Below are 15,402 nucleotides of genomic sequence, written 5' to 3' on the forward strand. Positions count from 1 at the left end.
GTATGTGATGCTACATATTCTCACAGCTGCTAGATTGGCATATGCACAAAACTGGAGGAATAAAGAAATTCCAACAGAAGAAGAGATTTTATATAAAATCTTATCGTGTGCTGATATGGATAGGCTCACAATGGAAATGAAGGACAAGACAGAATCAGATTACTTTGAAATCTGGGACAAATCCTATTGTTGGTGTGAATCAAGGAGAACTGGTCAGTTTTTAAGTAAGTGTTAAGATAGAGATATATAAAACTGTATGTCAGTATATAGAGAAACAAATTAGAGACTGTATTGTATAGAAAAATATGTATATATAGAAATTAAGAATTATATGTATGATGAGGAACAAATTATTAGGAATATATACACTAGAATGTTACGTTATGTCCATCCTTGTTTTAACTGTTTTATAAATAAGAAACTTTTTTTAAAAAAAAATTACTCTTATTGATATTTGCTCATTTAAAAAAAATAGTTGAACCATTGGCCAATTATTATCTCATCAAAATAGAACAATTATCTCCTACAGGAATCACCATGTTTTCTTAGTTAGGCCATAACACCAAAGGCTGCACCGAAGGGAATTATATTCAACAACGACCAAGGTATCAGTTTGGATATAAAGTAACACTTGAATCACAGGAAGTTTGGCACAAGGGTAATAATGGCTCTGTGAGATACTTTGCTTCAGCTTTCTACCCTCCGTTTTCCTCTCCCAGAGTATGTGTTGAAATCCTGATGGTGTTCAAGATGCAATTTTGCGCTCACGTGGATCTTTAAATAAAAACTGACAGATTTTCTCATTAGGTGCATTCTCAGAGATAAGCCTTGGATCAATCTTTAGATGAAGTATTGGATTATATTTACCTCTTGATCAGTAGGATGGAAGGGAAAACATTTTCAGAATAACAAAAGCATGAAAATGTTTTTTCTGATATTTTGGGTACACAAAGTAGTTTCTCTGAAATGCCCTACAAGCGATGCTTTCCTTGTTCCACATGAGTGGTACCAGCCTGGAGACTTCATCGTTGGTGGGATGGCATCTCACATTGCTTACCACCTTTTTGAAATTAAATTTAGTGAAATTCCTTCTACAAAACCTTATGAAATACCAGTGTAAGAATTTTTTTCTATCTATCTTATCCAAATTTTCAAAAATCCTTTTTATGACTAAAAGATCTTTGTGCATAAATTTAGTGTTTTTATTGTAATCTATGCTTAACTTCTTTTGAATTGTACCTGGTTGTGAGAAAAGACATAAACTTTAGATTATTTCAAAATCTTTCACATGAAATGTACAAAATTTTAGATCAAGAAGTCTATATTTTAAAAAAAGGTTTTTGCATATCTCTCCTCACAAAACATACATACAGTATGTAAGTGATACCTCCTAAATCTATTCATATACCATTTTTTGAAAATCACATAGAAAATATATTAATCTGAAAAAAAGTCACTACTTATATTTGTTGTAGTACATATTTGTTGAAAGTCAGGGAAATGCTATGTAAAATAAATGTAAACTCTGTATGAATTATTAAGCATTTTAGGAAAGCTATTATCTTCCTACTATCATCAGAGAAAGAAATATTTGTTATTCATACAGTACAGAAATGTTGCCACTTTATGAGAATTGTCAATTTACATTTTCAACTATGATATTTAAATTCTTTGCAGTGTATTCCCCAAATTTCATCAACACGTCCTTGCCTTGGCCTTTGCTGTGAAGGAGATCAATGAGGACTCCCAGATGTTACCTAACATCACTCTCGGGTTCCACATCTATGACAGTTACCTCAATGCAAGGATGACCTATCGCACCACTCTGGACCTGCTTTTCAAATCCCAGGAATTTGTCCCTAACTACAAGTGTGATAGCCAGAAGAATCTCGTGGCTATCATTGGAGGATTGGATTTTGTCATATCGTCTCATATTGCTGAAATTATTCAATTCTTCAAGATTCCACAAGTAAGTTGTGAAAGGGTTAAAGGGAAAAATTCTATGTTCTGTTCTTGATGTTGTTATGGAATAATTAAGGAAAGTTAAGATTAGGCTTAGGTTTGTATTAAGATGTTCTACCTGGCTTAAGGTCTGTTAGCATAAATTTGAAACTACAATGCAAATATAAGAAGTCTGCAGACATTACATACCTGGAAAAAGAGTTGAACATTGTATTCTTTGCTTCTATCAAAAGAAATGATCAATTATATGAGTTTGAAGTTATTCCAAGAAATTCCTTTCCATATTAATACTTAGAAGAATTTCAGGAAAATAATTCCTTCCTTTGATATATTTTATATGAAAACTAAATCAGGAAAATTAAATTTGATCTACCAACTGAACAAAATACCATTACACTTTCTTGCAGCTGACATATGGCTCATTAGCTCAAGATGCATTTCAGACTAGTAAACTTTCTTCACTTTATTTCATGATCCCAAAAGAGGACCATCAGTACATTGGGATTATCCAACTGCTTCACCATTTCAGGTGGACCTGGATTGGGATTTTTGCTGTTGATAACAATGATGGAGAAAAATTCTTACATAAAATGCAGCCCTTACTTTCAGAGAACGGAATCTGCTCATCGTTCATAGAAAGGCTTGCACAACTCATCCACTTAGAAGATTTCCCAGAAGTTTATCAAACAATCTCAATTATTTCCATGAACTGGATAACTAGCAAAGCCAACACATTTCTTGTCTATGGAGAAGCATTGACAATTACGTGGCTAAGAGCTGTCACATTTATGGTAGATCCTGAAAGGAAAGAAATTGCATTATATAGAAAGGTGTGGATCATGACTGCACAAATTGATTTTGTATTATCAGGATTTCAAATCAGTTGGGATCTCCAGATGTTCCATGGGGCTATTTCCTTCACTGCTCATTCGACAGCAGTTGCAGGTTTCAAGGAATTCCTTCAGACCATCAGTCCTCTTTCAGTCTGCAGAGATGAGTTTCTGCAGGAAATTTGGGAACAATTATTTGATTGTTCATTTCCAAAAACAGAATTACAAGAAACACAGTGTAGGCAGTGCACTGGTGAGATGAAGCTAGAGGATCTTCCTGGACCTGCTTTTGAAATGGAAATGACTGGACAAAGCTATAGTATCTACAATGCTGTTCATGCTGTGGCTCATGCTTTGCAAGCTCTATACACATTATATGTCAATAGAAAAAAAACTATGATGTGTAAAAATTCTGACCTTCCACATCTCCAGTCTTGGCAGGTATTCCCTTTGCATTGGACCCTTATTTTATTTCAATAACCAGTTTGAGGTAGAATTATATTTTGAACCCATTGTGTAAAGTCTTAATATTTTCTCCATATGAAATCAAGCATGAGAAAACAACTTAGAAATAAGGAGAAATTTCCTGATGGTGAGAATAATTAACAATGAATCAGTGGAACAGCTTGCCTTCAGAAGTTTTGGATGCTCCGACACTGGAGATTTTTAAGAAGAGAAGGACTACTTATATGAAATAGTATAGGATCTCTTCCTTGAGCAAGGTGGTGGATTAGAAGACCTTCAGGTCCCTTCTGAATATGAAACACTGTTCTGTCTAAAATAGACACAGAAAAGGTAGTTTCTGTTGTTATTCTGATCATCAAGATGTACTGTATAAACGTGAAACATGTTTGCAATAATCTCTATCTTGCATTCTCTATGGAGTCTCATTCTAAAAACTGGCTAAAAAACATTAGTTGTACCTCAGACTGTCAAATTACTTTCTATCAAAGAGAAAAGATTAGATATGACTTATCTTGAATTAGTTGTTTAAGTAGTGGACCTAAAACATAATCAGAAGAAATCACAAAATTCCAGAATCATTTTTAAATTCTGCTGCAATCTTTCATTCTTTCCTTCCTTATATTAATATAAAATTAAATATATAGTGTGGACATGTACATTATCATGCACTTAGACAGAATAGAATAAAGCTGGAAGGCACCTTGGAAGTCTTCTAGTCCAGCCCCTTGCTCGAGCAGGAGAACCTATGCCATTTCAGACAGGTAGCTGTCCAATCTCTTCTTTAAAAACTCCAGTAATGGAGTGCCCACGAGTTCAGAAGGCAAGTTTTTCCACTGGTGAATTGTCCTCGCTGTTAGGAAGTTTCTCCTTAATTCCAGGTTGCTTCCCTCTTTGGTCAGTTTTCCAATATTGATTATCCAAATTCTAAGCACAAATATTTAATAATAGTTTTAGCAATAGGAAAAATGACAATGAAACTTGAATATGATTTTCCCCTCTCTATTATATAGCTCTCAACATCATCTCTCTTTCATTCTCTTTCAACTAGCTCCATCCATTTCTTCAAGGCATTTCTTTTAACAATTCAGCTGGGGAGAAAGTGTTTCTGAATGAGAAAGGGGAAGCAACAGGTGGATTCGACATCACCAATTTGATCACTTTTCCAAACAGATCCTTTCAGAGAGTTAGAATTGGAAAGATGGATCTACAAGCTCCAAAAGGGAAGGAATTATCCATGGATGAAGATTTGATTGTCTGGAGTCCAGCTTTTAACCAGGTATCGAAATAATGAATCCACCATGCCTTAGTCGATTAGGATCCCATATTGAACACATCTTTTTAAAAATCTAATTTCTGTTTTTTTTTTAAATAAACAATGGCATATTCCTTCAAATGTTGTTGATGATCAATGATTCGTCAGATTGACAAAGGTGATATTACAATGTAAAAGCCATGGTTGCATATTTGGTGTGCATTTCCATCTGAAATCACAAGAGTGACTATGTTTCTATGGGATTGTCACCATGTGCAATTATTTACTCATCCTGCCCTTCAATAGAAACATTTGTACATCATTGTAATGTCTACATCCTTTTAAGTTGTGGAACAAGTTGTTAAATTCACCATCCTTTTGGGAAGTCAATAATCATGTCACTCTATTAAGGAGAATATTCATAATCTGTTTTAAAAACCCTCCTTTTCAAAACATTTTTTGTTTGTTTGTTTATGGTAAGGTTCTCCCATTTTCTCAATGCAATGACCCTTGTTTTCCTGGGGACTGGAAGAAAGGGATTGAAGGGGATCAGTTCTGCTGCTATGACTGTGTTCCATGCCCAGAAGGGAAGATTTCAAACCAAAATGGTATGGTAGGAATTCTACCAATTTTCATCAGACTTAAACAAACCTTAATATACATGTTTAAAATGAATAAAATTAATAAAATGGGTTTCACTGATTTGGAATGCCTAAATGACAAATTTCTTGACTTTCCTCCCAGATATGGATGACTGTTTTAAATGTCCAGAAGATCATTATCCAAATGAAGAAAAGAAAGGATGTATCCTGAAACCAGTGGTGTTTCTATCTATTGAAGAAACCTTAGGAATTGGTTTAGCCTCATCAGCTCTTGGTTTCTTCTTCTTGACATCTTGGGTACTTGGAACTTTTATTAAGTACAGGGAGACTCCCATTGTTAAAGCCAACAATCGGTCCCTCACCTACATCCTGCTTATCTCTCTTCTGCTCTGTTTTCTCTCCTCTTTGTTCTTCCTCAGCCAACCTGGTAAAGTGACCTGCCTTCTCCGGCAATCAACTTTTGGAATCACATTTTCAGTGGCCATTTCTAGTGTGCTGGCCAAAACCATCATTGTGGTTGTTGCTTTCATGGCCACTAAACCGGGATCTCAGATGAGGAGATGGGTAGGGAAAAGATTGGCTTTTTCTACTGTCCTTTCCTGCTCTCTCTTACAAGTGTGTATTTGTATTCTTTGGTTGTCAACATTTCCACCATTCCCTGAGTTGGACATGCACTCACAGCTCCAAGAAATTATTTTACAATGCAATGAGGGGTCAGCTTTCTTTTTCTACTGTGTCTTGGGCTACATGGGTATCTTAGCCATTGCCAGCTTTATTGTGGCTTTTCTTGCCCGTAAATTACCTGACAGTTTTAATGAAGCCAAGTTCATCACCTTCAGCATGTTGGCCTTTTGCAGTGTGTGGATCTCCTTCTTTCCAGCCTATCTGAGCACAAAAGGAAAAGCCATGGTAGCTGTGGAGGTCTTCTCCATTTTGTCCTCCAGTGCTGCATTACTGGGATGCATATTCTTGCCAAAATGCTACATCATTGTTTTCCGGCCTGAACTAAACCAAAGGGAGCATCTCACAAAGAGAAATTAGTGATGTGATCTTTCTGGCCCAAAGAAGTTAGTGACAGAAAGAATAGAAAGACTGTTTGCTGTCTAGAGGAAATATATAGAAGTTTTATTTCTGTCAAAGGAGGATTTGTGAAGGATTAGTCTTTGTAGCAAGATTTATTATAATTGCCCCAAAGAAATGTTTCTCATTTCCAACTATTTTCCAAGATGATGGAATATAATGCTTTGTCTCTTTCAACACTCTACTTCAAGAGACTTTGAAAAAAATTGATTTCTCATGAATTGTTACTTTTCAGATGTTGACTCAAAGCTTGTCCAATGTTTAACATGCTACTTTCATGATGTTTATACTTTCTATTTATAAACCACTGCATAAATTTACTAAGTTTCTGAATGCTGTACATTTCACCTTGTTTTTAAAATGTCATGTTGAATCATTACTATTCACTCTTTATATATAAACATAGGTCCACTGTAATTGATTATCAGTTTGTGGTAATATGGAAATCTAATGAAAAGAAATGAAATGTATTCTTGCTTCTTTGTCAACCTTTATTCAAAGTGTATGCTGCCCAATATCTATAATGAAGAGTGATTTTATTTATGTAAGAGAAGAGTGGTAGAATCAGAGGGATGAATGAAAAGAGGAATCAGTTACATTGCCACAAGTGCAACCACCCCTTGAATGCCATTGATCCTTATTTTGTTCTAACCATACACTGACCATTCATGAAGTAGATTTCTGTGCATAGATTTTAAGCAATAAATCAGTTTACTTGAACCTTCATGTGTGGACCTGTTTTTTTTGTGTCTGACATTAATCTCCACTCCCAAACATTTTTACTGAGGAGCAATGGAAACAACCAGCATGGTATCTATAACCAGAAGCAGAGTCCTCATGTTGGATCTTTATCTATCTATCTATCTATCTATCTATCTATCTATCTATCTATCTATCTATCTATCTATCTATCTATCTATCTACCTACCTACCTACCTACCTACCTACCTACCAACCTATCTACCTACCTACCTACTTATCTATCTATCTATCTTATAGATATATAGATAGATAGATAGATAGATAGATAGATAGATAGATAGCATCTATCTAACTATATCTAATCTATCTATATATCTACCTACATGCTTACCTACATATCTACCTATCTATCATCATGTGAGGTATTAATACCATTCTATAAAGCCTTAGTAGGTGACACCTAGAATACTGCATCCAGTTTTGGTCACCACACTATAAAAAAGATGTTGAGACTCTAGAAGGAGTGCAGAGGAGAGCAACTAAGATGATTAGTGGCCTAGAGGCTAAAACATATGAAGAACAGTTGCAAGAACTGGACATGGTTAGTCTAGTGAAGAGAAGGGCCATGGATGACATGATAACAGTGTTCTAATATTTGAAGGGCTGTCCAAGAGAGGAGGGGAGTCAACCTATTTTCCAAACCACCCAAAAGCCAGACAAAGAACAATGGATGGAAACTGATCAAAAGAGATTCAAGTAGAAATAAGGAGAAATTTTCTGACAGTGAGAACAATCAACCAATGGAACAGTTTGCCTTCAGAAGTTGTAGATGCTTCATCACTGGACGCTTTCAAGAAGAGATTGGACAGCCATTTGCCAGAAATGGTATAGGATCTCCTGCTTGAGCAGAGGGTTGGACTAAATGACCTACAAGGTCCCTTCCAACTCTCTTATTCTGAATCTCCATCTAGTGGAACACTCTAACTTTTCCTCCAGGTATTTTCATCTTTGTAGTCTCTTCCTCTGTCAGAGAAGTTTGTATATTTTTTCTAGGATTTAGGCTGAATTTCATATTTAATTTTCTTGAAAAATGTCAGACTTCTTATTTTAAACCAAATCATTCTTTATTATGTTTATTGGTAAGCATACACTTTGAAAAAAGGATGGGACAGAAGGAAGAATACATTTCATATCATTTCAATAAATGTCCCATATCATTAACACCTGATAACAGATTACAGTGGAAATATAAATTAATGGAAAGAGAGTGTAAGGTTATTACCCAGTATGAAGGAGTTTTAAAAAATGCTTTTAAATGTATAGTACAAGTACATTTCAAAGAACTCTAACAAATCCTATACTGATATACTATATTAAATATATACCCATCAAATTTTAATTAGCATTTTACTATATTTATGTAATGCTTTATGAATCAAAAGTATAAAATCCATGAAAATGTCTCTGAAAACATTGGATATAGTTTAAGACAATATCTGAAATACCCTAATAGCAACCAGGAAAGCTACATTATGAAAGTCTAGTTCAACAGCTGTGTTGAAAAATCTTGCAAACTAGTGAAATTGCAGCAAAATAAAAACTTATTCTGGAATGAGCAGTAAGTCTTAATAATCAAAAATATTCTATATTAGTCATTCTTTCCTAGGAATAAAAACTTCTATGATTCTATAAATTTTATACTGTATATATTTCCTGTAAAGTGCAAACTATCTTTCTATTTCTTTTTTCAGGAATTTTTCTGAACCAGAAATATCACATGATGTACTAATTCCTCTTTATGAATTTCTCCCTATGGTTTAGCTCTGGTTGTTAAACTATGATGTAGCATTTTGGCAAGAATATGTATTCAGTAATGCAGCACTGGAATACATGATGGAGAAGATTTCCACAGCTACCATGGCTTTTCCCTTTGTGCTCATAGAGGCTGGAAAGAAGGAGATCCATACTCTGAAAAATATCAACATGCTTAAGGTGATGAATTGGGCTTCATTGAAGCTGTCAGGTAATTTATGGACAAGAAAAGGAACAACAAAGCTGGCGATGCCCAAGACACCCATGTAGCCCAAGACAGAATAGAAAAAGAAAGCTGACCCCTCATTGCACTGTAAAATAATTTCTTGGAGCTCTCAATGCATGTCCATCTCAGAGAATGGTGGAGATGTTGACAGCCAAAGAATACAAATACACACTTGTAAGAGAGAACAGGAAAGGACAGTACAAAAAGCCAATCTTTTCCTACCCATTCCCTCATTTGAGATCCTGGTTTAGTGGCCATGAAAGTACCAATTACAGTGATGGTTTTGGCCAATACAATAGAAATTGCCACTGAGAAACTGATGCCAAACATTGATGGTCGGAGAAGGCAGGTCACTTTGCCAGGTTGGACAAGGAACATCAAGGATGAGAGAAAACAGAGCAGAAGAGGAACAAGTAAGATGTAGGTGAGGGACCAGTTGTTGGCTTTGAGTATCCCTGTACTTAATAAGTTCCAAGTACCCAAGATGTGAAGAAGAAGGAAAAAAACCATTTCCTAAGGTTTGTTCAAAGATTAGAAACACCACCCGTTTCAGGATACATTCTTTATTTTCTTTATTTGGATAATGATCTTCTGAACATTCAAAACAGTCATACATATCTGGAAGAAAAATCAAGGAATTTGTCCTCTATACCTTCTAAATTATTGAAAAATCACTTTACTAATTTTATGCATCCTAAACTTATATATGCAAGTTTGCTTAAGTCTAATGAAAATTGGTAGAATTCCTACCCTACCATTTTGATTTGAAATCTTCCCTTCAGAGCATGGAACACAGTCATAGCAGCAGAACTGATCCCCCTCAATCCCTTTCTTCCGATTTCCAGGGAAACAACATCATTGCATCTAGAAAGTAGAAGAACCTGGTGACAAACTTGAAAATGTTTTGAAAAGGAGGGTTTTGTAAAACAGTTTCTCATATTTCTTCTTAATGCACTGAAATTATTTTTTACTTCCCAAATGAGCATTGAATCAACTAGATTTTATAGTGGACATTAAAAAGATGTAGAAATTACAATGTTGTGCAAAAAGTCCTGTATGTTACAATGCTGTGAAAAATGTTCTGTATGCAAATAGAAATGCAAACCAAATATACAAATGTGGCTTTTACATTGTAATGTTATTTTGTCAGTTTGATGAATGCTTGACCATTAACAATATTTGCAAAGAATATGCCAGTTTTTATTTTATTTTATTTTAAAAATAGAATTTGTATTTCTGATGTTCACTAATGGATTAAAGCAGGGTTGATTAAATGCCTCGATTCCTGGTTAAAAACTGGGTGCCAGACAATCCTCTCTTCATCAATGAATAATTTCTTCCCTTTTGGAGCCGTGGGATCCATCTTCGTAATTTTTACTGTTTGAAAGGATCTGTTTGGAAATGTGATCAAGTTGGTGATGTCAAATCCACCTGTTTCTTTCCCTCTCTCATTCAGGAAGACTGTCTCCCCAGCTGAATTGTTAAAAGAAATGAATGAAGCTGCTTGAAAAAGAATGAGAGAATGGAACATCATATTCAAGTTTCATTCACTTATTTTTCTCATTCCTACATAATAGAGGAATGGAACATCATATTCAAGTTCATTCACTTATTTTTCTCATTCCTACAATAGTTATTAAATTTGGTAATCAATATTGCATGGAAATGTACATATCTACTTTATTATTAATTTAATCTTATTTTAAGAACAGATAAAAAAGAACAATCACCCAAAGCAGAATGAAGATAGGCCATTGGAATTATGTAACTTCCTCCAATTATTATTTAACTTCACGATTTAAACAACTAATTTAACCTAGACCATATCAAATCTTTCCTCATTGGTATGAAGTTATTTGACAGTCTGAGGTCTGACTAATCTCCTTTAGCCAGATTTTAGTATTTGAGACTCAAGCATACTTTGATAGTTAGATGAGAGAGGGGATGATTACAAACATAAGGTTGTTTCATATTATGGATGCCACATCTGAAAAAGGGTCACCTATTGTTTCATTTGATAGGGACAGAACACTCAACTTCCCAATCCTGAAAAATTCATGAGCCAAGCAGAAGTATGTTGGCAGTATTTATTATTATTGAAGGAGACAATGAAAAGTAATCTAAATTAACTATCTCTTAGGGTGCAAGCGATGATAATTTTCTAAACAACTCCTACTGACTCCTAAACCATATTTTATATAGTCGCTTCTCAAAGATCACATTGAACTTGATTCCATGTGCAGAAAATATTAAGACTTTCTACACTGGGTTCAAAATGTTATCCTACATCAAACTGCACACTGAAATAAAAGAACTGTCTAAAGCAGGGAGAATATCTTCCAAGGCTGAAGATCTGGAAAGTCAAGATTTTACCCATCATACTTTTTTTGCTATTGAAACCTAAGATGTACAGAGTCTGCAAAGCATGAGCCAAAGCATAAAGAGCATTGTAGATGCTGTAGCTTTGGCCAGTCATATCTATTTCAAACACAGGTCCAGGAAGATCCTCTAGCTTCATCTCCCTATTACATTGCTTGCTCTGCATTTTTTTTAACTCTGGTTTTGGAAATAATTGTTATATTATTGAAATAACAGTCAAATAATTGTTCCCAAACATCCTGCAGAAACCCCTCTCTGCAGACTGAAAGAGGTTTTATGGTCTGAAGGAATTCTTTGAAACCTGCAACTGCTCTTGAATGAACAGTGAAGGAAATACTGTAGCCCCATGGAAGATCTGGAGATCCCTATTGATTTGAATGCCTGATAGTACGAAATCAATCTGTGCAGTTGTGATCCACACCTTTCTAAATAATGCAATTTCCTTATTTTCAGGATCTGCCAGAAATGTAACAACTCTTAGCCATTTTATTACCAATGATTCTCCATAGACAAGAAATGCATTGGCTTTGTTATTCATCAGATTGATAGAAATACTTGAAACTGTGTAGTAAAATTCTGTGTCGTCTTCAAAGTGGACCAGTTGTGAAAGCCTTTGTATGAACAATGAAGAGTTTCCATTTTGTAAAAGTAAGGGCTCCATTTTCCGTAAAAAGTGTTCTCCATCATTGTTGTCAACTGCAAAAATACCAATCCAAGTCCAGTTGAAGTGGTGAAACAGTTGGATAATCCCAATGTATTGATGGTCCTCTTTTGGGACCATGAAATAAAGTGAAGAGAGCTTACTGTTCTCAAATGCATCTTGGGCTAATGAACCGTATGTCAACTGCAAGAAAGTAGAGTAGTATTCTGTTGAGTTGTTAGATCAAATCTAATTGTCCTGATCTAGGTTTTCATACAAAATATATCCAAGGAAGAAATTATTTTCTTGAAATTCTTCTAAATGTTAATATAAAAAGAAATTTCTTGGAATTATTTCAAACACATATAAGAGATCAATTGTTTTAATGGGAGCAAGGCCTACTATATTCAGAACGTCCCTCAGTTATTGAATGTCCCTGGATACACACTTCATAAAATTGGCAATGTAGTTTCAGAAAAGATTGCTAAGATTAAGTAGATTTTAAGCCATGTAGAACATCTTAACGCAAACCTAAGCTTAATCTTTGATTCTCATGAATTATTCCATAGCAACAATCAGATTAAGAATTTTCTTCTCAACCCCTTCAGAACTTACTTGTGAAATTTTGAAGAAAACTACAATTTCATCAATATAAGATGATGTATCAAAACCTAATCCTCCAATGATGGCCATGAGATTCTTCCGGCTATCACATTTATAGTTAGTGACAAATTCCTGGGATTTGAAAAGCAGATCTAGAGTGGTGTGATAGGTCATCCTTGAGCTGTGGTAACTGTCACAGATGTGGAACCCAAGAGTGATGTTTGGTAAGATCTGGGAGTTCTCACTGATCTCCTTCACAGCAAAGGCCAGAGCCAGGACATGTTGATAGAATTTGGTTATTATACTGCAAATAATTTAAATTATTCAGAAAGGAAGTTGACAGTTTGTGACATGATTTCTATGTGAATAACAAAGATTTCTGTATCTAGTGGAAGTAGGAAAATAATAGGCTTTCCAAAATGGCCAATAATTTGTACAAAGTTCAAATTTATTTTTTCCATAGTATTTCCTTTTTTGCAACAAGGATATACTACTAGGAATAAAAGTGGTGCTTTTATTCAAGTTATCACATTTATTTTCTAAATTTTTTTTTCCCAAAAAAGAATATGAACAAACCCTGCAGGTATGAGTCGTTTATTGTATGTTTTGTGAAAAGTGACAATGCAGAAGGTTTTTTTTAAAAAAATCTTACATTCACTAAGCGTTCTTCAAATGATTTCTTGCACAGAAGTTTCATACATTTGATGACAAACACTTAAAGAATTTTACTTTATTTACTTTATATCTTCTCCCAGTACTATAAACATTTGAAAGGCAGAGAAGGCTTAGATAAAGCCTACATTTATGCTGAAATACCTTTTACTTATATTGTACAAGCAATTTTGGGGAAACTGAGTAAGATTTAAAAAAGAAATAAAAATCCTTACAGTGGTAAGTCATAAGGCTTTATACAAGGATGTTCCTTAAATTGAATTTCATAAAATTGGTAAAAGATGTGGGACATCATTCCAGCAATGATGAGGTCACCAGGCTGGTACCACTTGTGTTGGAACAGGGAAAGCATCACTTCTAGGGCAGCTCAGACTAACTATTTTTTTCACCAAGAATATTAGAAGGAGAAGCATCTTAACTTCATTGTTATAGGCAAAATGTCTCTTACTCCTATCCTATCCTATCCTATCCTATCCTATCCTATCCTATCTTATCCTATCCTTTATCATAGGGAATTTTGTATTATTCCAACAGTTAATTCAGTAATTAATTCAAGATGTGCATCTGAGAGTGCACCTAATCAGAAAATTTACCATTGTCTATTTGAAGATCCAAGAGAATGCAAATTTATGTCTTAATATCAATAAAAGCCATGATGGCACAGTGCTTAGAATGCAGTACTGCAGGCTACTTCTGCTGCCTGCCGGCTGCCTACAGTTTCACAGTTCAATCCTGACCGGCTCAAGGTTGACTCAGCCTTCCATTCTTCTGAGGTTGGTAAAATGAGGACCCAAATTATTGGAGACAATATGCTGACTCTGAAAACTGCTTAGAGAGTGCTAAGAGGTATATAAATCTAAGAACTATTACTATCATCAGGTATTCTGATATTCTGGCAGAGGAGAAGAGAGAGAGGCAATTTGTAGCAATGACTCTGACACACAGCCTTTATCACCCATGAGCCAATATTGCTGTGGTTCAAGTGTTACTTTATACTCACACAGATACAATGATTGTTGTTGAATTTAAATAGCCTTCTGGGCAGTATTTGATGTTTTTGTCTAATTAAGAAAATGTGGTGATTCCTGTAGGAGATAATTATTTTATTTTTTGTGAGAGAAGATACAGCTGAAAAATATGGTTTTTTTAGTTGCTAACTTCTCCACCTCTATACAATGTATAGAGAGGGTTGACAATACAAAATAGACATGATTTTTTAAATTAATATTATTTCTCACAACAAATGATAAATGCAGTCCATCTTCCTTTGCATAGTGTTAACAAGAATAGAATAGAATAGAATAGAATAGAATAGAATAGAATAGAATAGAATAGAATAGAATAGAATAGAATAGAATAGAAGCTGGAAGGGACACTGGAGGTCTTCTAGTCCAGCCCCCTGCTCAAGCAGGGAATCTATACCATCTCAGACAAGTGACTGTCTAGCCTCTTCTTAAAATTCTCAAGTGATGGAGCGCCCATGATTTCTGAAGGCAAGCTCTTCCACTGGTTAATTGTCCTCACAGTCAGGAAGTTTCTCCTTAATTCCAGGTTATGTTATGTCATTCTCTCATTCTAAGAGGTTTTCCATTATTTCTTTCCCCATCTCCCATAGAAGAGAAGAGAAGAGAAGAGAAGAGAAGAGAAGAGAAGAGAAGAAAAGAGAAGAGAAGAGAAGAGAAGAGAAGAACGAGAACTTAGAGATCTTCTAGTCCAATCCCCTACTCAAGCAGGAAGCCTTATACTGTTTCAGACAAATGGTTGTCCTATCTCCTCTTAAAAACTTCCAATGTTGGAACATTCATAACTTCTAGAGGCAAGTTGTTCCACTGGTTAATTATTCTGTCAGGAAATGTTTTCTTAGTTCTAGGTTGCTTCTCTCCTTGAATAGCTTTACTCCCTCTTCTTTGTGGCAACCCCTGAGATATTGGAACACTGCTATCATGTCACCCCTAGTCCTTCTTTTCATTAGACTAGTCATACCCAATTCCAGCAACTGTTCTTTATATGTTCTTTATAGAAGGGAAGGGGATACCTCTATTGTTTCCACAATGTATAGGTTGGGTGACATTTTTACTAACATTAGCCATGACAGTGAGTACATTTTTTTTTATTCTATTTGGAAAGGGACAGGTATCTGTAGCCTTAGATCTTACTGTGGGCTTCTAACATTTTGG

The 15,402-nt window shown here is 35.0% G+C and overlaps 1 protein-coding gene across 1 annotated transcript; it reads left to right on the top strand.

Moving 5' to 3' along the window:
• The first annotated feature begins 1,036 nt into the window (after positions 1 to 1,036).
• On the top strand, positions 1,037 to 6,152 carry LOC120300689 (vomeronasal type-2 receptor 26-like). Its single transcript, XM_039327014.1, has 6 exons — positions 1,037 to 1,116; positions 1,678 to 1,969; positions 2,370 to 3,045; positions 4,346 to 4,533; positions 4,991 to 5,117; positions 5,254 to 6,152. The coding sequence occupies exons 1-6, from the start codon at positions 1,037 to 1,039 to the stop codon at positions 6,150 to 6,152; spliced, it is 2,262 nt and encodes a 753-aa protein (XP_039182948.1).
• The last annotated feature ends 9,250 nt before the right edge of the window (positions 6,153 to 15,402 follow it).

Source organism: Crotalus tigris, unplaced genomic scaffold, assembly GCF_016545835.1.
Source record: "Crotalus tigris isolate CLP2741 ecotype Arizona unplaced genomic scaffold, ASM1654583v1 scf7180000017614.5298720, whole genome shotgun sequence".
Lineage (NCBI taxonomy): Eukaryota > Metazoa > Chordata > Lepidosauria > Squamata > Viperidae > Crotalus > Crotalus tigris.

What these genes read in the sequence shown, in the direction of transcription:
- LOC120300689 (XM_039327014.1), top strand. Translation starts at nt 1,037, where the DNA reads ATGGCATCTCACATTGCTTACCACCTTTTTGAAATTAAATTTAGTGAA. An exon ending in AATTCTTCAAGATTCCACAA is followed by an intron (nt 1,970 to 2,369) that starts GTAAGTTGTGAA and finishes ACTTTCTTGCAG; the next exon opens with CTGACATATGGCTCATTAGC. An exon ending in GAAGATTTCAAACCAAAATG is followed by an intron (nt 5,118 to 5,253) that starts GTATGGTAGGAA and finishes CTTTCCTCCCAG; the next exon opens with ATATGGATGACTGTTTTAAA.